The sequence below is a fragment of the Bombus bifarius genome, unplaced genomic scaffold (genome assembly GCF_011952205.1).
Source record: "Bombus bifarius isolate JDL3187 unplaced genomic scaffold, Bbif_JDL3187 scf7180000007977, whole genome shotgun sequence".
Taxonomy (NCBI): Eukaryota; Metazoa; Arthropoda; class Insecta; order Hymenoptera; family Apidae; genus Bombus; species Bombus bifarius.
Window position 1 is genome coordinate 3,869,132 of NW_022884362.1, and position 25,671 is coordinate 3,894,802.

The 25,671-nt window shown below is 34.2% G+C and overlaps 1 protein-coding gene across 7 annotated transcripts in view; it reads left to right on the forward strand.

The window, feature by feature from the left end:
• Positions 1-20,824, forward strand: part of LOC117204242 — a 118,557-nt gene extending 97,733 nt beyond the window's left edge. For 2 of the 7 annotated variants that reach the window (XM_033441449.1, XM_033441450.1), the window contains exons 2-6: positions 13,049-14,455; positions 14,741-14,839; positions 15,105-15,806; positions 16,453-16,608; positions 19,135-20,824. In XM_033441449.1, the coding sequence (XP_033297340.1) occupies positions 13,049-14,455; positions 14,741-14,839; positions 15,105-15,806; positions 16,453-16,608; positions 19,135-19,449 (2,679 nt within the window). In that variant the 3' untranslated portion in view covers positions 19,450-20,824. Of the gene's footprint in view, positions 1-13,048; positions 14,456-14,740; positions 14,840-15,104; positions 15,807-16,452; positions 16,609-16,898; positions 17,021-17,431; positions 17,519-19,134 lie in introns of all 7 variants that reach the window. The other 5 variants (XR_004487036.1, XR_004487034.1, XR_004487035.1 and 2 more) reach the window with 5 other exon arrangements.
• Positions 20,825-25,671: the final 4,847 nt, after the last annotated feature.

The window sequence follows — 25,671 nt, forward strand, 5'->3', positions numbered from 1 at the left end:
TAGCGTTTACAATAGTTTTATAAATTACAAATACTAATGACGTTGGTGATTTAATTCGTAACTCGTAAAATTTGTTTCTGCAACAGAATTATCTGTCATTTATTTTCCAAATGTACGTGAGCAGCATATACTCAGTTTATTAATAAATATGGAAATTATATACAAATTCGAAAACAATTTTTATGGAACTTAAAATACATTTTAGATGCATTTCTCATCTCATTTGGTATAAATAATAAAATATAATATGATTATGCAAATTTTGTTGTAAATTGCTAAATGTAACTACGATTACGTTCCGGTTTATGGGACAAAATGCGACATTACTAAAAATTGAATGAAAATATGAAAGTTAAATATAATATTCAATTAAAATGTAAAGGCAAATGATTTAATCTTATAAAGATATTGATATGGCAATAGAATGCAAAATTGGATAAGATATTAAAATCGTTTCATATTACCAATAAATTAACGTATTGGATTAACTTCAGAAAATCAATCTAACATTCGTTATTTAGAAAGTCATCGAAAATTAATCTGACAGTTTTATTCCTAGTGAATAAAACATCAAGTTTGAAGAAACTCTACATATATACGTTTCACCCCGGATGCGGGCAATCGTTGCATGTTTTTTGTCGCAATAAAAATTAGAGGAATTTCACAGTGTGGAATAGCTTCTGTACCGAACAGTAGAACGATTTTCTAATGTTTCTTTCATGGGTTGTGGAAGAGTTACGGTATAGAGGAACGGGAATGCAACGTAAAAATATAACCGGTATAAATCATGACTTCCGAGATTTCTCGACGGTGCTCTTCCTCTTTGTTGAGACGTGGATCGAATGCAAAATCGCTGACCATTTATTGTCCATATTTCTCCCTAAGAGAGCGCAACGATGATAGTATGTCTTCACGTGTGTTATTCGTTTAGAATGTCTTATCGTTTATTTGAGTCCACTACCCGTTTTCAACATGAACAATTTAATTATTGAACTATAACATTTCAAGAGTGACGTTAAATGATCTTATTCTATGTTCGGTAATTACATGAAACTCCTAAGCATGTTGTAAATGGTTAAATGTCAATTGAGTGACGTACACTTATCGAACGTCAATGAAACATTTGAATATTGGTAATTTGGAGTTTTATTTTTTCGTTGCCAATTATCGGAGTGTAATATTTCAAGAGAAACGTTAAAATGATTTTTCCTTTGTAGTATGAATATAATTAACAGCAATATGGCATTCCTACCTTAATTGGATACAAATTTATTGACATACTTATACTATACTTATACTACTAAGTATACTTATACTATAATTAAATGATACATATTGTATTTGAAACTGAAAATTACAATAGATAATTATAGGAATGCAGACAGGAACTTCTCGTTCCAACAATATAACGATTCTCAATTACAGCTAAATTACTAGTTTCGAGTTAATAAAATTTGAAGCATTGTGTTAACTGCTTTAACGTGTCGATCGAAGTTAAATTTAAGATATTATTTCCGCATTTCGCTATTAGAATCTGATATTTTCGTTTGAAGCACTGCAATATAAAGTTTATTAGAAATGTAATTTGTATGTAAATGCACGCTAAAGAAATTATCGGAAATAATTGTGAATATCAGTAGAAGTCTGTGAATGTTCATTTGAACAGAAATTAAATCTCTTTGCCATCAAAGATTCGATCAATCGATAAACCGTTCAAATATCTAATCAGTGAAACATTAAAAATTAATTTATTTTCTATTTTTTAATTCCTTTTGTTTTCTCTGTACAAAATAAAAATTTAGTACTACCTCTAAACGAAATTAAAAACCATAATAGCTGAAATTTACTGTATTCAGAAGATTAGAACGATGAAATTGATGCAACATTACGGTGCTGAATTTCAAGGAGACGAGCAAACGATTATGCATTTAATTGGGTCAATTATCTGTAATTAATGCAGAAATAATCCGTGGAATCTTCACAGATTATGCAACCTGTTTATTACTATAGTCCGATACTAATTTCAAACTATCAGTTTCATCTGCAACGCATCACAAACATATTGCGTATTTTTATTTCATTTTACGATTGCAATACTGACATTGCTTGACGTTCTGCTTTAATAGATTGACAAATGATTATGTCGTCCACAGATAGAAATATAAGATAATTAAATTTGAAAAAACTGCGGTGATCAAATCAAATTTTTAATACGTATATATTTATCCATGATCTATCTCAGAATACGTAGGTACATAAATTGACTAAAAATTATGTAATATAAGTAATTAAGCGACAAGACAAGATTTTCAGATATACTTGTACTAAATATTTTGTAACTTTCATACTTCGAATTTGTTTCAGGCTTTGCCAATCCAATCATGATAGTCGAATATCATGAAAATGTTAATGAAATTTCAAAATGTTTCACATAACGCATCTAATATATTCATAAGAGAAGTCTACGAATATTCGAGTAGTTTCGTGACCCTGTGTAATTTTATGCAAGTTTCATGCGAGATCGTGACAATTATTTCAATTGCCTGTTCAGGGTTGTCGTTAGTAACAATCGAGCGAAACAAAAGAGCGTAGCACGAATTTGCAGGAAAATTGCTAGGGAGATTAATGAGCGGCGCGCGTTGCCATGTGAAGGCAGACAGAAACAGGAGATCAGGAAATCCTTGCTTTTGCAGACCAGGCTAAGCAGCTATACTCTCATTTCGAAGCGCGCGTGACAGGTTAGAGTAGACGATGTCCGTCTCTACTCTCCCCTCGACCCACCCCGTTTTCCTTTTCCAGCGATCTGACACTGAACTCGATCGTTGATCTCATTCAGGGTCGAGTGTTCCTCAAGTTCCTTGAGTTACGTTCCGTGTTCTTGTTGCTCATCGTTTCTCTCCGCCATCTAGCGCCTGCTATTGTCCGTGAACATTCTTCTTGATCGAATGCCTATTTCTGATACGGCCCAGCATCGATCCAAGCAATTTCAAGAAAATAGATTTTATATTGTTCCCAGAACGAGCACCTTCTCTCATATTCCTTATTTGTTCACAATATTCTGTACTATTATTCTTTAGACGATCGTATTCTACTCTGATATTTTAATTTTTGTTTAAGGAAATGTTGTATTCCACTCTAATTTTAGTATCCGCGAAACTTGTTTATTTTCCAATTAAGTACTTTTTTTATAACCTTCTACGTTCCATTTTCGTAGTATTTATTATTATTTTTTTTTTTTATTACGTCGAATAGGATTTACATTTTCATCGCGTGAGAATAGATTGATAGATTGATTATTAAATTTATTTTAAATGATACAGGTAAAATACCCATAAGAATAAAAATAATATGTATTCTCTGATTCCACTAAATATCAAGGTAAGGAAATTATTACGTTATATGAATCTGAATAAAATGGAAGCAGTGATGTCACAAATTCATTCCCATCAGGCGATTCACACCATTATTGACATTTCAAACCTTTTCAATGGTTTCAATGGTACTCTAATGCCCGGAGTGTATCCTATTTTACAAGATACACAAAAGCATGTGATAAAACAGGAAGCGAAGAAAGATAAAAGAAATAAGAGCATAAAGAGTGAAAGTAAATATACTACCGTTGAAAGTAGACTTGATCTTTATAGCTCGTAAAACTAAACTCTTTATGTTAAACCTTTGGAATCGATTTTCTTGGAATATTCTTGGAATATATATATAAATATATGGGTTAATATGTTGTTACGATATATTAATAAATCATTATACAATCTGATTTTACTTGAATTATATATATAAATAGTAAGTTATATATACTTTTCTTTGAACTAATTTCTCACTTGTATTCCAAAAATAACTTTCAACGCTAATTTTACTTCATATTAAGATGAAATAAAATTATTTTAGTTTCCAAATAAATAATAAATAAATATATAAGATACAAGTACAATATTTTACTTACTATAGGATTTATCGATGTTGAATGATATCGAATATATGTTAGAGAAAGCTAACGAATAATAACTTAATAGCAATATGAAATAGCTGTAATTTCTTCTGAACAAAACCAATAACTCAGGTTACTCAACGATTTAGAGTTAAAACATTTAAAAAATGTAAGGATTGATTAATTAACACATTACATGGAAAGCCAATGGAAATGTCGTTAGAGCGGAAGTTGCACATCACTTGCCTACCATCAACGTTGCCGTCCTACTGCCTTTTCGAACCTTATGAGATTCACAATAGTACAGTGATTCTCAATCATTTCCTCATCGATACTTTCCAATCATTCAAGAAACCTGTTTATGAAAATTATAGTTTGTGCGTCGTGTGATTCTACACCTGACTTTCAATTCGTAAATTAATTTTAAATCCTGTTGCTTTTCCCTGAACGTACCAATTTATGCCGTATTATCGAGCCAATATAATAATCCTTTTATAAATCACAGTTATTGAAACTAATTTATATATCAAATTACGCACATGGTTCGATTAATCTCATAAGTGGAAGGATCTTTATTGTCACTTTAATCGTTTTGATATTATATGGCGGTAAAAATGCATAATTAATTGAATATGTATGTATATAAATACAGTTTTGATTCCTGTATTATAGATATTATATTAATCCGCGCTGAAACATTCCCACGTTTCTTTATCGCTTTATATCTACTCGTGTAGAATATAGCATTTTCTATGACTATCAATTAACTTTGCTTTTATTATGCTTGGAATTGTCTTTTAGTTAAACATGAGAACTTTCATAGGATTTCCTGTAATATACAAAAATTATAATAGTATTTATAACAATAGCAAGCTTTTTATGGCAATATTACGCGACGTATAATCGTTATACGATAATAATAAACGATAATAATAATATTAGAATTTAATCTTATTCATAGTTACCTGAAATTAAAAATATTGTGTCTTATACAATTTTCCTTTAATTGTTATTGTACGAGAACTATTTTTGGACATATAAATAAAATATATATAGAATTTATTTTTAGAAGTGTTTTGAAGAGTTATATAATAAAATTCATTAGATTCTAGATTTTCTCATATGTTTCTTTTTATTATTTCTTCTCACGTATTAATATATCTTAAATCGAAATAATTTGAAGAAAAGTTCCGACGATACCGAATCAGATTGTTGTTAGTTTATTATTTCAGCAAATATCTCAGGGCCTTTTCACACAATGAAATTATTAACTATCACTTACTAGGGTTGTATAAGATTGCGAGTAAAAAAATCTCCGTTAGCAACAGAAATATTTGGCTACACCTCCGTAGCCGGCTCACTCTATAATATAATTCTATCTTTGATACAATCTACGAATTACTGCAACGCTCTTATTAAACGCAGTTGCGCTCGCTCGCGATATTAGTAATACTTCAGTGCTGTCTGATACTAATTAGCAAGCGGTGCATTTATTTCTCAAGACGAGTTAACGCGTTTCATGTGGGAGATATTTCCTCGATATTGAATCCGCTGAATAAATCTGGGCAAACGTTTACATTACACGAAAACAATAAAATAGTGTACTTAATTATATTGGATGATTTTCTGTATAGGCAATTTAGTTTGAGATGCAGTAGGATTATATTTACTTGGACTAGCTGAGATAAATAATACTACAGATTATATACATATAATTATAAACATATTGACATAATTATACAGTAACTATAAATATATTTTAATCGCTAAAAATTATCGTTTTCACCAAGTACATTTATTGCGAAAATTTATCAATGAAAAATTCGAGTTCCTTTATTTAATTAGTTAACAGCGTTTGACGTATATACTCGTCGTCGTTTGTATTTATTTACGCACTTCATGATCTAATCCCATGAGATTTTTAAAACCAAATCTCGCAGTTAACTGATTAAAGGAATACCAAATTGTTTTTAAGATAAATTATTAGTAATAAAACGGATATATTCGAACGGAATATGAGAGACAGAAAATTCGTGCACTTTTAGCGTTAGACTTCGATAGATAGCAATCTCTCGGATAAAATAAATTTCGAATCATAGAACGAAAAAAAATTATGAGAAAGTATAAGATGCTGTTGCGAAACTGCGTTATACATTTAGCAATATGATTATACGGTAGAGTAAAACGGTGTTTCCAGTAGTAATTTATCTATCCCCAATATGTGGACGTGAAACAATTGTACAGGCAGTTTCTTTAATGAATAGTCAGCGTGTCTATTACACGGTAATTGCCGAGTAGTAATGCAATAATAGTTTAATCACAGCCCTTCAATGTTTGCTTAAAATAAGGTTTCACTTCAGTGAAAGTTTGCTGACCTTTTCTCTGTCGTACTAGTCAACGTGCAACGTGTAATCGAACAATTATTTCGAGTATTTTATCTCGTTTTGAGATTCAACTGTGTAATGATCGGTTAGCCGAGACATGCTTTGCTCTTATTCACTTAAACAGGAGAAAAAGTTTTCCTTCGGATAGTGATCCTGATCGGTTTCTTCTGGTCTGATTTTTCAGTCTTCCAGTTGAAAATCGCAGTTTAGTTTAAATAGTTTCTCCTCTCGTTAATCTACACTCGATGATTTGGTGCATGTAGGTATTTGTTGGTTTGCAAGTAAAATAAGTAGCTATGTTTAGTAATGCACGATAATGCATACGTATATTGTGTTGTGTAACGTTTCTACGTTTAAACAGCTACCCACTTGATTCTTCGTAAGCGAAACGGAAAAAGAATTGTAACGCGTAACGATGAAGAAAATAATTAATTATTCCTCGATAAGGTGGATTTTGTTTTAACAATTTTTCGTTCCCATTTGAAAATTGCCAATTAATAATGTTTACTAATTAAAAATAATTTATCAAGAAACAGGTAAAACATAGAACTTTTTCTGTGAAAGCTTTATATGTATATCATTTAATGTATGCTTCTATAGAACTGCTTATATGATACTGCTGATGTGTATAATATTAAAAGATATTAACCTACATTTATGATTGATGTCGTATGCTATAATTTATATTAACATTACAGTTTATGTTATGTAATTACACGGTAATGTTTATTATGTAGGCACTAAAGTAGTCTAGACTCATTCTAAATTATCCTAATCCATAAAAAGATAATATTTAGATGATTTAACAAAAGCAATTAATTTTTCTATAAAAGATATCAATTAATTATTAGCAACGATTGTAAATAAATTACTGTTGCACATATATGAAACAAATATATAAAAAAAGAATTCAGAACAAATCAACAAAATCATTATTTTCGATTGAAACTAACAATTCTGTCTACTCAAATCAAAAGATAAATTGCAACACAAGTGGATCACTTTATTTTCCCATAACAAAGGGAAACTACAAAGTTGAAAATAAATTGATCAAAACCAACAATTCTATCTACTTAAATCAAACGATAAATTGCAACACAAGTGGATCGCTTTATTTTCCCATAACAAAGAGAAAACTACAAAGTTGAAAAAAAAATTGATCAAAACGCTACTTTCTAGCCTTACTTTCCAATTCGACTTTGCACAGCAACTTCTCTTCAAAGATCCAGCAGTTGAATGACATTTTGAATCTCTATTAATCGAGGCACACTTCGCGAAAGAGGATACACCGTGTTTTTTCCATGGCTACCGAAAAGGAGCGCGCTCAACGAGCATTGTACCGCCACGTTTCTTCTCGGTTGTTCCTCGCTCATTACGGGAATTATTACAAGGGGCACTTTGACACAAAAGCCCCGTTTTCTCTTACTTTCCTGCTTTACCGCTTGACTAGTCGTGTCATGCATTACGATGCTCGAACATCGGCGGAAACGCTTGGCACGCACACTTAGGCGGCTCTTTTAGAAAGAGCAGATGACACGGAAGGGATTTGTCGCATTCGCGCGACATTCACGTTTCATACAGTGCCGCACAAAATGATAGGACACCTTGTACAGGCTATCCGGTAAATCGTAGAACGAGAAATCTGTACAACACCGTATACTTAAGATTCTAAGTTTACAGCTTTTTAAGGAGGAAGTTTTATACCACGGTTTATATTAAATCGTAGTATGAGAAATCTGTACGAAACCGTATATTTAATCATGTTACGTTCTTTTAGTCAATTTTGACTCGTATTTTTTTTAATATTAAAATGTAAAAGTGCCTCAAGTTTGAGCACAATATGATAGAACCGTTATCAATACGTGGGATTTCTTGTTTTAATTTTATTTCAGAGATTTCCTTAAGACATTAAAAGTCTTCTTATTCGTAGAAATGAGAGAAAGATTTTTTAATTTATTAACCACAAATGTTTTATACAGTACGACAAATACGCTTATTTCTACGTCTACAGCTTCTTAATTTATGAAACAAATAATACAATCAAAATTGCATTCATGGAATGCCTTCCATAAAGAACATGAAATAACAAAAGTAGAATTCGAAATTCAAACAAAATACTCAATTTAACGACGAAACAAAATCTCTTTTTCTTTCGATCATGGCCCATGGATTAGGTAAAACCACGTGTCTACATGCACTGTTATCCGTACCACGATTTTCAATCCGCATGCTGGTGCACCGCAAGAATTTTTGAAACGTACAATACCTATTTAGTCAGGAGCATTGACCTCTTTTCCCTTAGACTGTCGCATAAAAGCAACATTAGCCATCCGGTGTGAATATCCTGTCTTGAACCGAATATATTTTTTGCTGTGTCGCAGAACTTGAATAATTATTTTGTTACTTCTAAAGGTTGAAAATCGCTGCTATAGCCGTATTGCTGTTGATCTAAATTAACAAGGGCAATATCGAACATGATGAAACTCTTCGGCTCTACAGACAGTGCAGTTATTAATCAAAACCATTAACCGCTTATCTTAAATCACAATCTACTGCTCCAACATTTGTATGTTCATAGATAAAAAGCTGGACGCTAACTTCTTCATATTTCAAACTGTATAACGACCACGATAAAACTTACATTGGAAATCAGGCTCGCTTCATTCCCACCATTCAGCCTTATCTGTGCTTCTGAGTCATCGTCCCGATCGAATCCACGAAGGCACCATCAATTTTAATCATGCTTTGCAACGAGAATCGATAACAAAATCACCGATACCATGGTGCAATTTCTGCTCTCGATTCATAATTCGTATCCATTCGAATGAGAATTCTTCGAACGCGTAAACCCCGTGCGTTTTCATTCATCGCGTTGAATCCGCGTTCGAAAATTGCTCGGCTCGACTCGCAGCGGAGAAACGGACGGATATTAGGCCCCAATAACCTGATTCTCGTCGCTTTATTCTCATCGCGCGTACTCGGACACGTTATTTTTCAGCTCTCCCTAGATCCCCTTGGAAAGCATACCGATCACATGTTGCGCGTCGAGTTGACACGAGCATACTCGCGGTGTTCGTGATCTTTATCGACGAATAACGAAAGTAACGATTATTGCCAATAACGAATAAGAAGACGTTGTGAAAATAAAACAATTACAACAAAATTATAGAAATCGTGGAAGCGTTCCAAAGATGACTATAGACACTTTATACTTTATTCGGTTTCTCGAGTGTCTAATTAAAATTAAAAAAAAAGATTACTGAATAGTTCGATCCATTCTAAATGCCATTGACCGTACAAGTACAAACAAAACGAGTACATAAAATCTCGCATCATGATACCTTATTGTTTTACTTCATTGATTACCTGCTTTCCACGTCAGTAAAAAGTAGGAAAAAATGCATGAAAACGTACCAGAGCGAGAGCGCGAATCAAACAATAAGGATATTAATTAATTCTTCAACGAGTTTCGGAGAAATTTCTGCTAGAATCTTCGCTGCGACCTTTGAAACTGGTATAGAACATGTTCCGCAGTGATCAGAATTAATTAGGCAACTCCAAAGAAGTAAATGTTACTTGCCATTATTTATAGAAATTATAATTGCTCAATCAGATATACTACAAGTTTTTAAGAAATTGCAATATAAAAATTTAGAACGCTATCGGAAATATTTCTTTTATGCACTCTTTCTTGATATTGTAGGTATCTACTAGTGCAATTGAAATAAATCTCGCATAATATTTCATACGCTTTATAGCAAGAAACATGTTTCGAATAAAATATGAATGAGCGAAGCATCAAAGACGATCAATTGCGATCGTTGAATATGACAAATCGACGCGATAATGAATTATAAAGAAAGGAATAGTGTACTGTAAAGGTCTAAACAGATAAGTAGATTTGCAATTTATCAATTTATTTCGATCAGATAAAAGGAATTGGATCGAACAATTAGTTTCTTGTAGAAGGTTGATGCTTTTTACTTTTTGAAGTTGTTACAATAAAATGTTATAAATAAATGCGCATGCTTATGTAAATTCATATTCTTTTTGTCTGTATATCTTATATCTTATATTTTTATACTGTAAATAATCCTCTTTCATTCTAGTCAAATATAAAATAGAATTTAACTTTCGAAACAACTTAATAATATGTGTTGCAATATTGTTTCTGAAATATACAATGAAAAATCTACCTGTCCAGAGATTGAAAACCTTTGTACGCCACAGTATATCATTTATATGAAAATCAACGTTAACTCTTAATTAATATCATTCGGCTATTAATATCATAAATAATCTAAAATTAGGATTTTATTTCATTTCATTACTAACCTCTGTATCGAGAATGTAGAATGCGAAGTAAAATTAAAAATCCTAAACTTTTTTCATCCAGCATGAGCCGTCTATAATCTATCGATACTATGAAGGCCAGTGATGTATGATGTGAGGATAGATTAATCAGTCTGCGAGGGCCTTAAGAAGCCTAACCCAAACCAAAGGTAGAAATTGTACTTTCGAATGCAATAAATTACCCAGATTAGCAGGACGATTTCGCGTGCTCGCGGTGTCGTAGAGCCGTGGCATGTAAGAGATGACAATCGAGTGAAACAGACGGAACACCGAGACACGTCTTACACGCGACAACACCTGTCACGCGTTTTGCGTTTCGTGAGCATGTACGCGATTAACTTCCATCTCTGCTCACGTGTTATTTTCGCTCAAGAAAGTTGACGTTTCTCCTGCATTTGTGTCGTTCCTAGATGCAACTCGTACCCTCGTCCTCACCTGCAGTCATATTGCATCGTCGCAACGTGATTATACTGTCTTCGGAGCTCTAACACCTTGGATTTATTCCTATGTCTCTTAATCCTGCTGCAATCCTTCAATTTATTATATCCCAATCTCGCTTTCGTTTCAACGAAGCAAAAACTCGAGACCGGACTTTTAATGTTTTAAGAAAATCTTTGATTCTCCGTAACAATTCCTTTTTATCTTGATTAAATTTAACAAATTTTCAAAGAGTTTTGCAAAGATCAGGAAAAAGTTAAACTTTGGTTTACTTTATTCGTAATATAATATGCAGTAATACAGTTTGTTGTATAAAATACTTACATATATTATTATTCATTTGCGGTTTCATTGTTGCATTAATGAGAACCCTAATTGAAGAACTTGAATTATGCAAGCACCAGTTATCGAGAAACTCATTTCCGTTGTATTAAATTCTCATTGCTTGGTTCTTCGCTGTTACAGCGGATAACTGGTAGTAATTATTGTTCGAAAGTTCCATATATATACAGGGTGCGTCTGCAATCACGACGCTACAGCCGGAAAGGGAGTGATTCTGTGTGAAAAAGTAATCGAAAACGTAGAATAGAACCTTTTCGTGTGATACCTTGTATTCGAAATGACCATGGTAGACGGGACGACTTTAAATAGAATGAAAAAAAGAGATTGAGTTTGATTATGACATAGTTAGGTGCACGCAAGAATATCCAAGGTAAATTTTCTTAAACAATAAGATTCATAGGAAGCAATTTCATTTTATATTTTCGACTTACTTTTTGGCGTAGAGTTTCTTCCCGGTTGTATTGTGATTTTTGAAACCTGTTTCCCAATTTTGAGATTAAAGATATTACTACGAAACAAATATACTTTTTAAAGTCTGTACTTTACCTATTTATCACTGCACTAGTGTGTTTTATTTTCGAATCATTGTACCGACACCGAAAAGCTTATTTAGAGCAATTATTCTTCCTTTCGTATCAAACAAGAAACTGTAATCAAGTATAATCTTTTCTCCAAAGTAAATAATGTTCCTGTTATAGCAGATTAAATGAGTATGATCTTAATGCCCTTCATAGACGTTTTCGAACAAGTTTTCCTTTTTCGGAACATTATCTTGGAAAACATGTATAATAATTTAGTAGCAATTTCTCATTGTTAGAAAAATTAGAAACTTAAAGTTATTACAGCTCGTGCGTCTTAGCTATGGAAGTTAAACACGAGACGAATACCGCCTACTTTGTAAGAAAAATTTAATAAAAACATGCAATATCATCTACCAACCAATTTGTTTTAAACATATTTATATCTAATGCCATGCTCATTAAATTTACGGTATTAAAGAGAAGAAAGTTTAAAAGATAGGCGATACGAAAATACAGCATAATTGTATAAAATGAAATTATAATTTACAAAAGCATTGAATAGATATTATATATATATTTCAAAATACTCGGTTGCCACAAGGTTCGTAGTAAAGATGTGGTAAATAAATATTCCACGTTATTTGTATTATTTGCTACAGCACGCCTTTAATAATTTTAGAATTTCCATTGCAATCGATTCGCAATTAAATTCATTCTCTAAAAACAGGATACATTAAAATAAAGCAAAAGATCTGCGAGATGTTTGATTATTATAAAAAGATACCGCAACTCGAAAAAATTGAAATACGTTGCTCAATGCATAGAATCACAAAGATTGATTGCACTCGCCCTTAAAACATCATCTAACGATAATAATTAATCACAAATTTCCAAATGTTGTATCGTCGAACCCAAACAAAAAAATATATTAGGTTGTTCGAAAAGTTTCTTTCGTTTTATAAGGAAATAATAAACGCACAATGTTTTTTGTTTTATATTAGTTTATTGAAATATATATATATATATATATACAAAAATTTGACCTTTACATCTGTTTGTTTGCATAGTGTGGCATTGGCGCTGCCTTAACAGAAGGCGCCGTCGGAAGCGTCAGTGGTACTGGCAGCGGTGGAAACAGCAGCAGTGGCGGTGGAAACAGCAGCAGTGGCGGTGGCATGGATTGCATGCCCCTACGACCAGGTCCTTTTCACTACCTGATAAACGAGCAGGCGAAGTCCTTGATCGCCCTGCAGGAGCTCCAGAATGAGGTCGGCGCCCTTCTCGAGTTCCGGGACCTCGTCATCGAGACGTTCCCAAACCTCCGGCACAAGATGGCCGCGACGGCATCCGCGGGAGCGTCTGTGACGTCATCGTCCTGTACCCAAAATTCCCACATCCCTTTACCGCTATCCAGTCCATCATCGAGACGAATCAACGAATGGGAGCCCGGGAAGGTTAGGAGACGAGTTCCGCGCGAAGGTGCTGAATCTTCATCGTCTTCGTTGCCGAGGAGTCGCAGTAACTCGCACAGTGGCGGCACGAAGAACAACTGTAGCGCCACGGTCCAGGATTCTGGCTTTAGCACGGAAACATCTTCCAAGGACAGTGCTTCAACAGCGATAGCGCCAAGGCCGAATAGTCCTAGACCTACTGTTCTCGACGAGGCGGAAGACGAGCTGTGGAATCTTCTGGACGTGATCCATCGTAAGGGAATCAGACTCAGAGAAGAGGTAGAATGTTTGCAAGGTCGATTAGAGAGCGTAGCATCTGAAGATCTAGCGTCTACCGATATCTTGGATGCTGTGAGAAAGGTTACGTGTCTGGAGAATGAAAAGACAACGACAATACCGACCGAAGAGGATAAACAGGACAAAGACAAAGATTCTCAAGTAGTGACGCTGAGGAGGGAGAAGGAGCAACTTCTGGATAAGGTGGCAGAGCTCGAGGCGGAGACGATATCCAGTCGAGCTAGAGCGCAGGAACTTCAATCCGAGTTAGCCGCGTTGTCTGCTTTGAAAACTGGTCTCGAGGATCGACTCCGGGCTGGACTGAGCGAAGCATCCGCGGATGTCCTTGCGCCAGGTGCTCAGAGGTTGCAACCCATAGCATCCGCGGCGCCTGTCGTCTCGCCGCCGAAAAGCAATAACGTTAGCAATATTAAAAGCAAGTCTTCGGCGTTTGCGTCGGTTGCGACGTCCACAAAGGCTCATAAAAGTCGCTTCCGGACAAGGACCATAGAGAAGAACGTTTTGTTGGACGTCACAGCCCATAATGAGGAGCTACGCGATATCGATGTGGAGGCGAGTGTAAATGAAAGGAGAGCACGTCTGGGTGCGTTGGATTCCGTCCTTGTGTCACCTACCAGAGTTGCGCACGTTAAGGATGTCGACTCGAAGAAGATAGCTGCCATTCTACGAGAAAACTCACCTCTTGAGCTGCAGCGGCATTTAATCACTACTACCGTCCATAATCAGGTAAATAGCTAAGATTTATAAAATTTCTTCCTTCAAAATTTAATATTCTAGGATTTTAATATAATTTGTAAAGTAGAGGCATTATGATTGATTTTGAGGTTAACTTAACCAGTGGTTGGTTATTTCCATCAAGAATTAACAACATATAAAAAATTCATTAACTTTGTGTTTGAGTGATAGGCTATGAAATATCAGATATCGTTGTATTGGGAGTAGTTCTTCCAGTATGACACATCTTACACATATTTAAATGAAAATGTTACAAGGTAAATCGATATCTTACAGGTCCTACAAAAAAGGTTAGATGAAGTACAAAAAAGTACAGAAACTCTTTCCGAACGATTAGACAAGGCACGGGAGGAAAACGACGACTTACGTTTCCAGGTAATTTATATAATTACATAATTTTAATTACGTTTATACGATAAATGATTAATTATGAAAATACGTAAATATTCATACGTATAGACATTAGATAAACGAATACTAAGTACATAATATGTGTTCAATATAACACATTAATATATTACATAATAGTATAACACTTTAATTATACATAATCGAATATATTTTCCGAAATTCTAGATCACTCGTTTAACTATCTCTACTTGTACCCATCGAAATTTTGACATTTTAATATATATTGCAGCTGGAGGAGAGAAACATCGAATTGGAAGGTACACGAGCGCGCGTTCGCGTACTAGAAAGACTTCAGCAGCGACCACCAACGGAAATAGATCCGGAGGCGGACGGTGATCAGCCAAGGTGTGAGCAGAATGGTCTCGAGCCAGGAAGTAGCACAGAGTCGGCTCGCGATCATCATCAAGCCGTCGAGGTGAAACCGTCGCCCCGGCGACGTCCTAGCCGTATACCTTTACCCGGTGCTACGACGAAGGCAGCAGCACCCAGACCACCTAGCCACGGAAGGAACGATAGCAAGGAATCGTTGAAATCGTTAACAAGGCCGCCGCGTGATTCTAGTCGCGACAGTCATGGTGGCAAGTCTTTGTCGAAGGCTCGTGACTCAAATCGAGATTCCCTCGGGAACAAAAGCCTGACCAAGAATAGTAACAACAACAACGGCACCGGCGGTGGAAATAATAACGGAACTGGAAACAGCAAGGAGACAAACAGGGAGTCCCTGAACAGGTCCCTGCCGCGTAACAATTCCAGCCGAGACTCCTTAAACAAATCCTCCTCGCTGTCCCGCGCCCGAGACTCGCTGGAGTCTAACAACCTCGGCACGTCCTCATCCCCTGGGACGACTCCTCCTCGAAGACCGCCCGCCCCTGCACGCCGTTCCTACAGCCTGGCACGCGCGTCAACATCTGTTGATACCGAGAACGGCAAGGTACGATCCGTAAAGCAATTTTTTTGGAGCAACTGGCTGAAGTCATCGTTGTCCAACGGCCCGATGTAGTAGAGAGTCCACCAGTATCCTCTTCTCCAGGACGGCCAGTAGTCACTGTTAGGGATATCTGCTGCTTCTAATTGCGGCCCCCTTCGAACCGAGTCCGTCTCCTACGCCTCTCGGACCTTCTAATTTTCTCCCGTCTCGACACGCTGACTTGTGCTCACCATAAAACAACAAAAAGACAGCCCGGTTAACCAACGACCAAGGGTCATTCACTGTAGCTACTTATAGTCGATTGAATTTATTTGTTTCATCGGTTATACAGCTGACTCGCTAATCTTTACTATTCTCTATTCACCTCTTGCGCCATCCGTGTACCAATGTATAATCAATCTTTCTCAGTCAAACGCTGGTTCTACTACTAATCGTTGCGTCACACTCACAAAACGTTCTTTAATTTCACTATCGGTCCTATCTTTCGTCGTTCTCTTCGCCGCGGTCCATGCTTTCCTCCGCGACAGCACCCGTCCTTAACGTACGTTAACTCTTATCTATCGAAATGTGGAATCGTTTCCGATCTAATCATCCTCTATGATACACTCGATCATTCCTGAAAACGTTATTGAAACTCTGACGTATACAGAGACTCTCGACCGACATTTGTCTTAATTACGACGAATCGCCCGACGATCCACAACCAAAATGTCTGATCTGGAGCGCAGGCGAGCGTGCGTTCGAGCCCGTCCCCGGCGGTCCAATACAGAAAATGGCCCCTTCTCGCGTGCCGCCGGTTTTTCTCGTAAGTTATGCTTCTTTTATTATCATTTGCTTCGATGCTTCTTCCTGGATGTGGTGAGCTATGAGCCTGTTTTTATCCTCATCTTCCTGTTTTCTCGTCTCGTCAAGTAGTACACACATTTGTAGTTGTCCTCTTTTTTTTTTATTTTTCATTTGTTTATTATTTTCACTTTAGTTTTTGGCATGCGCACGCACCCGTAGTAAGCCTCCCTTCAATCTCCATCTAAATTAGTTGAATTGGTTCTCACGGTATCGGCCATATATTATATTACTTTCCTTGTTTTATTTCAGTGAAGAAAAAGTAGCAGCACTTGCGACGCGCGACCTTAACATACGTTCATACTTAAAAGACATTAGTTGCATTTCTACGTATGGGAGGATTTGAGTAATCGAATGTTATGAGATTGCATAAGGTATTATAACTTGATGATAACTCAGATTGGGAATACCCATATAATTAAACTTTAATCTGTAATCTTAGCTCTTATGTCACTTGACGTCTCAGTTTCTCACACATTTCATTTGGGGATTTATCTGATTTTCTATATTTTCAATATACTGACTCATTGAATACTTAAATACCACCCCATAGAACACATCTTCCTGCATAAAATATTGATTATGACCTGATTTCCTTTTTCTTATTGACCCCATAGTAGTATTAGTTATGTTTTGCAACAAAAAGATGCATGCAAATTGATATAACGTACTTTGTCGAATTTTGTGACTCGAATAATTGAAAACAAATTAAGGTGAAACGATTAATGTTTAATGTAAGTAAAATCTACAATATCCTTATAGTTATAAATCATAAAATTCGACAGATAATTTTATCGGAAAGCGAATGTCGGGGATAATTTGGCTCTTCGATCATCCTGACGTCGATATCTCCGTCTCTCCACCACTTTGTCGTAAGATTACATTTATTGCAGTTATGAATTCAAAAAGAAACGGGCAATTTATTTCAGCACGCACGTCGAACACGATATTACCGTAAATTTTCACGCCGCGCTAGCGAAGATTCCCTCGTTTTGAATGTCCATTAATCTTTCAGTTTGTTTGCTCTTTCATTTGCTCAAGTTTGATCTTATTTGCTAGCGTTGCTTGTATGCGGATATAGCCTCGAGAGCCATGACGTGGCTCGCAGATTCGTACTTATAATGATTGATGTAAAGGAAAATGAATCGACCACACGCTTACCTGCTTGGCCTTGCGGTTCATTGTCCACCTCACGTCCAGTGCTACGTGATACTACGAATTAAATACTAATTTACAATCTCGTCGTTTTTCATTGCACTCTTTAAAGTGCGAGCGGTCTTCTCGATATTTGCAGTGACGATCGGATGTTCGATTCAATTATGCATTGGTAAGTTACTCATGCAGACAAAATTAATTCAAGAACAGTTTAGATTAGAGTAAAATATTTTTAATTCTAATACGTATTGCCTTTTCTTTTTATCAGGAGATTTTGAAAAGAAATTTTAGGAGAAAAATATTGATAAGATATAATTGCTAATAAAGATAAAAGGAATAAGATTTGTCGATAAATAATGTTTGCAGTAACAAATAAGAAATATAATGATCTATTATTATTTGATGCAACAATTCAATATTATAAGAGAAAGTAAGAATTTGCAGAGTATTCTATGCTTTATGTATTTTTCATGTTTTTTATTTTTATACTGTTTTATGCTTTTTACACTTCCTTCAAATTGAATTTCTGCACATCGAATTTATATTTACCTTATTATGCTTTATACAGTGAGATTTTAAATCTATTTCTTCTCCTTTTTATATTTAACGAGACAAAGTAACTGGCTTGTATTTCCTTGTTATTAGAAATTGAACAGAGCTAATCTCATAAAAAATTCAAATTTCATTTGCGCTATAATCGCGAATTAGGCATAAATTTAATTATTAAAACAGTTTCTTTAATTATTCTAATTAAATCATGTGAAATTACATATAGTCATATAGAATTTCTCAAGACTCTTTCTCAATAATAATTAGAAAGTGGTAAATCTGAAACCACTCATTACTAGTTTATATTAAAATTACTAATAACGTATTGTAATTATTAGTTACATTTTATAGAAGCATATGGTTATACAAACTATATCAAATCTTTTCATCGAACTTTCTCAAACGTTTAATCTAACAAATATGTAGTATACCTCTGAGAGATACCTTCCGAACTTTCGATCGTCACTGCAGATATCTGTATCGGACTTCAGACATTCAGAAACATTCAAAAGTGGTTCAGAAAACTTCCATTTATCTCGTACGCACACCGCATTCTCATATATTAGAGACACTTTCGATAGTCATCATATTAGTATGTATCATGTAAAATACCAGAGACGGTATAAGAGCACTGATCATTGTGGGATTTTGTTGTGTATTTTGCCTCAGAGGAATTGAAACGCAGTGAAATACAAGCTACGTGCAAATCTTGAAAAATCGAGTTCTCGTTCGCAGGTAGAAGCAAGTGGAACAAAAATCAATAATAGGTATTGATGTTTTTCAGAGTTGCACCGAACCACCGAGTTCTTGGTGCTCAACGAACGGCAGCTTCCGGCACAGCGATTCCTCTTTGTATCCGGATTCCTTGAATCAAGAGACTTCGTCAGTGACCGGTACGACCAAAGTGGAATTTATCATTGGTTCGCCAATCAGACGTTTTCGGCAGAGTTCTGTCTGGCCCCATCGTTATTTCGATAGCATAGATTCAGCAGCTATGTTGCCAGAAAGCCTGTTATCGGACGAGTTTTCTCTTCGTCGTGGCGAAGGACTTGCTGAATGCGATTCCCTCGAGTGTTGTCTGATTTCAAATGACAGCTAAATCGGGAAGTTCATAGTTTGTCAACTTGTCAATGAAAATACTTAAAGAATCTTGATGGTTTGGCTCATTTAATTGATAAGAAGGAAGACATTTGAAGATAAAGAAAGATATATTCTGCGCTTGAATAAGAAGCTCAATAGTTACGAGTTTAAATTAATCTGAGTATTATGTAGTTTAACGATTAAGAAAGTTCGCATTAGGCTTCAAGTGCTGAAGATTATTTCCATTATTACGAATCTGTAACATTGATTTTATCTGACATATTTCTATTTTCTACGTCTGCTATGACTAGCGATGTTTCTGAAGTATTGTTTAATTTGAATATAGAATTTTATATAATTTCTTCTCAAAGTTGCAGTTGATTATGTTTTATTAGCTTTGTTTTAAGCGAAAGACAAATCTGACAAGAAAACAAATTTTTTTGCCAAGGAAATAATGTTGTAGATCATGAACTGTGAGCTTAAAGCATCAAGATTCTTTAATATACAATGAGATTGACGACCATAGACTATTTTTATAGAAGCTGATTGCTCCACTTATCATCTCATTCTATTCATTGTTCCACTTTCACTTCACATTTTCGGTACGTTTTTGTGATTTTCATATGCAGTTTATGAATCAGACTTTATTTCAGACACTATGGAATTCTATTAATAACTGACATGAAATTGATTGATTTCTAATTCGAGTATGAAAATTATATACGTTTACACAAACAGATTGAGAATCACGTATGGCATATACATCGATGTGTGTTCATTTGCAGTGTCGAATGGAAGATATATTGATATATCAAATTTTCGGTCCAAATTTTCTTATTTGTTGAAAGTGCAACATTCTAAATATGTATGTATCTTTTAATAGTCCGATGAAAAGAATCATGGCGACAGACGATAATGATTGCGAAAATTATCGTCAATTTAATTTCTTATTTTATACATGCGAGCAACTTTATGAAATCAATTTAAACAGTTGAATAGACTAATCGGAGAATGTGAGCCAAAATAATTTTATCAATCGATAATCGATCGCATAATATGAAACAATATAATTTAAAAAAATGACATTTTTTCTATGAACTTTGGTCAAATTAAACCAAAGTTACCTTTTTCACACTTTAAAGATTAATACATACATTTATACATTTTCATTGTTTATCAACTTTGAATTACATGTAACATATTATAACGAGTTGCTAATGTATATAAATTAATGCGAAATGTACGACACGTTGAACGGAGGATATGGTTATTCTTGAGTACCTTTACACAATGAGTGAAAATCTTGAAATATATTATAAATGGATTTTCACTGTATCCATGATATATTTAAAAGATATCTTCAGTTTCAAATACTGCAACATCGTTAATTATGACACAAAAAAGAAAGAACAATTTTTATTATTGCGTTTGTTAATTGTCCAATAAGTATTCAGTTAATTCTGACATTTTTTTATTGATAGAAGGTTTGAAGTATTTTGAGAAATATAATTTGTATTTTAATAGGGTCCACTTCAAAAGATTTTTATAAATCGGTGAATTGCATTTTTTCGTATCATATACTGCACCAAGCAGTTGTGCATACTTAGGCAACCAACTTCAAGAATAAGTTTGTTCGACAAACTTTTGATTACTTGATAAACCAGTCCAGTAGAGAACAAGTTTTTTGTTATTTTCATGTAATCATTGATGGACTTTTCGAAATGTATACATCAGTGCATTTTAGATTTGTATCTTTATATCTTAAGACTGTATCTTTATCTGCTGCTACAAAATTGCTTTTGTTATTGTCGAATCATCTTTTGTATAGAATTATAAATGACGTGATGGAAATGTTTTCGATATTTATATGCTTTCTATTTACACCGAATTGATTCTATTAGTCTTTTCATGCGAGACGTTAGTTTCCTTTTTTATCAAAATTATCCTTGTAAAGTTATCGAAAAATATTCTATTTTTTCAGAATAACAGTTATAATATTTTTACTTGCTGTATTACAATTTTTGCAATATAATATGTTTAAACTTTTGATAGAGAAAATAAATAAGAACAAAGTATTCGTAAAATGAACAGTAATAGAACAATGAATCGAAGTATTTGTCGTTCGCCATTTTACTAAAAATTTTGTTTTAATTAATTTTCTCCATCATGAGTCTAAAATTACAAATTCGTTTATAAATATTCAATTCTTTTTATTGATATTGATGAAAATTTTGTATCATTTTATGAAACGTATTATATTAATTATAAAATAGAGGTAAAAATATCACTCTGTTATCTTATCGTTTCAAAGTCAAATTTGCTGATAAAATATTGTTTACTTCAATATTTGACATAATAGAAAATTATAAATTAACTATTTTTCTCGTTGTATGTAAGTAGGCATGAAAAGATTAATAATAGCCGAACACAAATGATATTACGATCACTAACACATTCCATGCTGCAAATTCGACAGTTTCATATTCCATATAGCATTTGTACCTTTCATTTAAACTTGCGTTGTGATTAATGTAATTTATTTATTGTGTGCGTGTGAAATGTACAATCGCGCAGATTTTCATATACATAGAGAAGAGAATATCTTCATATGTAAAGAAGAAAATTCATAAGGAGACACCCTTTCGAAAACCGCGATGTTGATTCTTGAGTCTCTAGAAATTCTTCCTTGGAAATTCTGGAAGGGAAAAAATGAAGAAGCAGAGAAAGAAGCCTGGTCGAGTGTACGAATTGATTGTATAAAAGCTTTTCGTAGGAACACACATATCGGGTGAGATAGTGTGAAAATGTATCTTTGACAATATCCTTGATCACCGCAATATAGATATTCATAAATTTTAGATCTTAACTAACTGTCAAACTTTTGCTCTAATCGAGTCGTGTAGAAATTTCTCAATGATTGTTACGATTAAGTGTTTGTTTGGGGCATTTTTCAATATTCGAAGAATTCTTATCCTTTGTTCAAATGACTTTTTTTATTCAAAATTACTATAATTATTCAAGTTTAACAATATTTAAAAATATTCTCATATTATTTTTATTTATCTAAAGTTCTACAGAAATGGACATGTTATTTTTTTCCTAGACCAAACTGTTAATTATATTGAATATTTAAATTATATATAAGTATTAAAAATATAATTATAAAAGCAAATTAAATTATATCTAAAATTATCCAAACTATATTCAATGTTGCTATCGTATTTAGTTTTTCTCAAATTATACTAGTAATTAGATTTACTTCATACCCTTCGAACTCAAGATGAGGCGTTGCATTTATTCTGTGTGTGTGTGTGTGTGTGTGTGTGTGTGTGTGTTTGAATGTGAACTTTAGTTTCAAGAGTATTCTTGAATTGTCTTTTCTTTGAATTGTCCTTCCTTGATTCTCCGTTTTTCCAGCAGTAAACGCATTCATTCCGCTCCTTTTTTCTCTCCCTGTTTTAGTATTTCTTTTACTGTTCCTTTAACTGTGTTACTTTCACCTTTTTACATTCATGCAGCATATGTTCCAGTGACTTCTTCCTTCTTCACTACATACATATTTCCTCTTTCTTCGTTTGCACATCTGAACCTGGCAGTAAGCTTTGATCTCTGCCTTCGTAGTGCTCATTTAAATATTTCATTCTTTAGTTATCTCTAATTTCCTTATAATGCGTGTTATATCTGCTTTCTACTATTCCACTATATTACCATTGTGACTGCTCTGTCCTGTTCATTTGCGCTGGGGCTTCAGCAAGGTCTTTCTCCCTTCTTTTTTCCATTTGCACTTCTTTAATACCTGTCATTTTCTGTCTGTGGTATGTGTCTGTAATTTCTTCCCAGTTCGACTTCTTATCTTCTTCCTTCGTATCTATTTCCCTTCAAGATTCTTGTATTATTTTATACTTATTTAACCGTTTGGTTTTCTCCTCGCATCTTGTTGCTCTTTTCCCTGCCTCTATCCTTACTTTATTCTATCCATTCGTTTTGGTTTCCTCGAAGACTAAACATTAGAAACTATGGAATGAAGTCCAGAGCCATTATCCACCTAATATATTTCTCTCGTATATTTTGTATTCATGCTTTGCTTCCTTCCAGCCTCATATTTCTGCAGCGTACAACAAAATACTTTTAATCATACTCCTAAAAATTCTCATTCTCCTTTCAATTTCCTGAAAATATGATTACATCAAAAAGAGAATTCTTTTTCTTCGAAATTTTTCGAATCTTCAAATGTCCCAGATATTCTCACTTAAAAATATACACGTGTAATAAAAACAAGAAAAGAAGAACTAAACGAATAACTGCGTGTTGAAAAAGCGAGAAAAGAGAACGTCAAAGAGAAGCATATCGTTTTTACTATAAAAAGAGGAAGCATATTCGCTGTCGTGAGGTAGACTGATAGGTCAACGGACCTAGAATTAGTCGGATCGTATGACTTGAATGTAACGACTCGGTAAGAAACACTACGTACCACACAGTTCCTTGCTTCAACCAATTTCGTTATTTATAAAAAGTAAGGGAAAAAGGGTTAGCGACCGTCAAGACATCGAGCATTCGTGCGTTTAATCACAGTGATCCTAGTTATTACAATGTACGTTAACTGTACGAAGAGAGAGAGAGAGAGAGAGAGAGAGAGAAGAAAAAATGATTAAAAGAAGAAACATGTGATTAACTTTTAGCTGAACTCACATAGGACTGACGGATTTTACTTATATTATTGTTTTAGTGCCTAACTATTTTTACGCGAATAGTAAAGGAGAGATTGTGCGAATGTGCGAGCGTGTAACAAAGAGTAAAAGAGAGAATGAAAGGGAGAATGAAAAACCAAAACCGAAGCCGTGTGACTTGCGAATGAGTTTCCGTTTTTTAGCCGCTACCTTTGTGTCGCGAGACGAAAACGCATAAATACGAATAAAGAAAGAGAAACGAAGGACGATAAATGCTCAGATATGAATTCTGCACATTCGTATATGTACAGTTGGCGGACTAATTTAGTGTGCTGACTGGAGGCTATTATTTTTATACCTTAATTGATGACTGTGAGAACGAGAGCGATTAGAGTGTCGAGCGGACTGTGCCGACCTTAGCAACTTCCTTTTTTCTCGATGATAGTACCTTCATCGTCGTTGTATTATAATTGATTATTAGACTTATTATCGGGTTCGTGCCACCGTGCTTCGGCTCACTGACTAAACGGTGGTTTTATTATCGATACCACGCCCGACACAATTTATATATGTATATACGTATTACGGCATCGTGATTTATTTAAAAAAAGTTAGTTTAAATGTACAGATGAATCTGTGTAACGATATCTGCGATAATGTGATCCGATTAATAAATACGATATTACGTAGCGAATGTAGTTTTTCGTTACCTGCTCTAGAAAAGATATATCTCGCGTTATGTATATCCATTGATTTGTTTCTGATAATTTTACTTCGCGATGGTATTTTTTAACGACTTAAATAACATTGTAGTTATTTGTTTCCAAGCCCTTCGAGTAATAATCAACGCCGACAAAACACTCCTAATTTTTCAAATTTTATTTTCTTCAAAGAAATTAAATTTATAAGTGTATATTTATTTATTATCATAAACTCGAACAATGAATTTTTTATTCTCACATTAGGTAGTATTTTTAGTCCTCTATAAAGTTTCCAACAGTCGCAGAAGTTTCAACTTTGTTCGAATAGCCATCGATGTTTGTTTACAGCAAAGTAATGTTAACTATATTCAGGTTGTCAACGCATAATAATCATATCCCGTCACTCCATGTATAATTATTACATATGAATATTTATTGAGGACGCTTTAATTATTATCCTTCAAGTAATTAGGTAAGTTGTTCTAAAAATTGAACAAAATGAAAATTTCCATAATGTGTATAACGTTTCGTACGCGCGTTTACATATTTTGTCTCACTTAATAATATAATTTCAATTTTATTCAGACCTACGATCTGTGATAGGTTAAAAAACATTTACCCTTAGCCAATTGTATTTTCTGCGAAGAAAACGAGCAACAATAATTTAAAAAGAAATATGTTACCTCGTTAGTCATAATTTTATTTCTAACAGTACGCAATTAACATTACTTTCGAAACGATAGAAATATCTAACTATCTCACGTATGCCCCCTGCCCTCCTCTAAGACGTTTTGTCTTATCTAAATCCTTTGTACAGTGCACAAATTTACAAAAATGAAAGAGGATAAATTTGCTTCACACGGAAATCTAGTT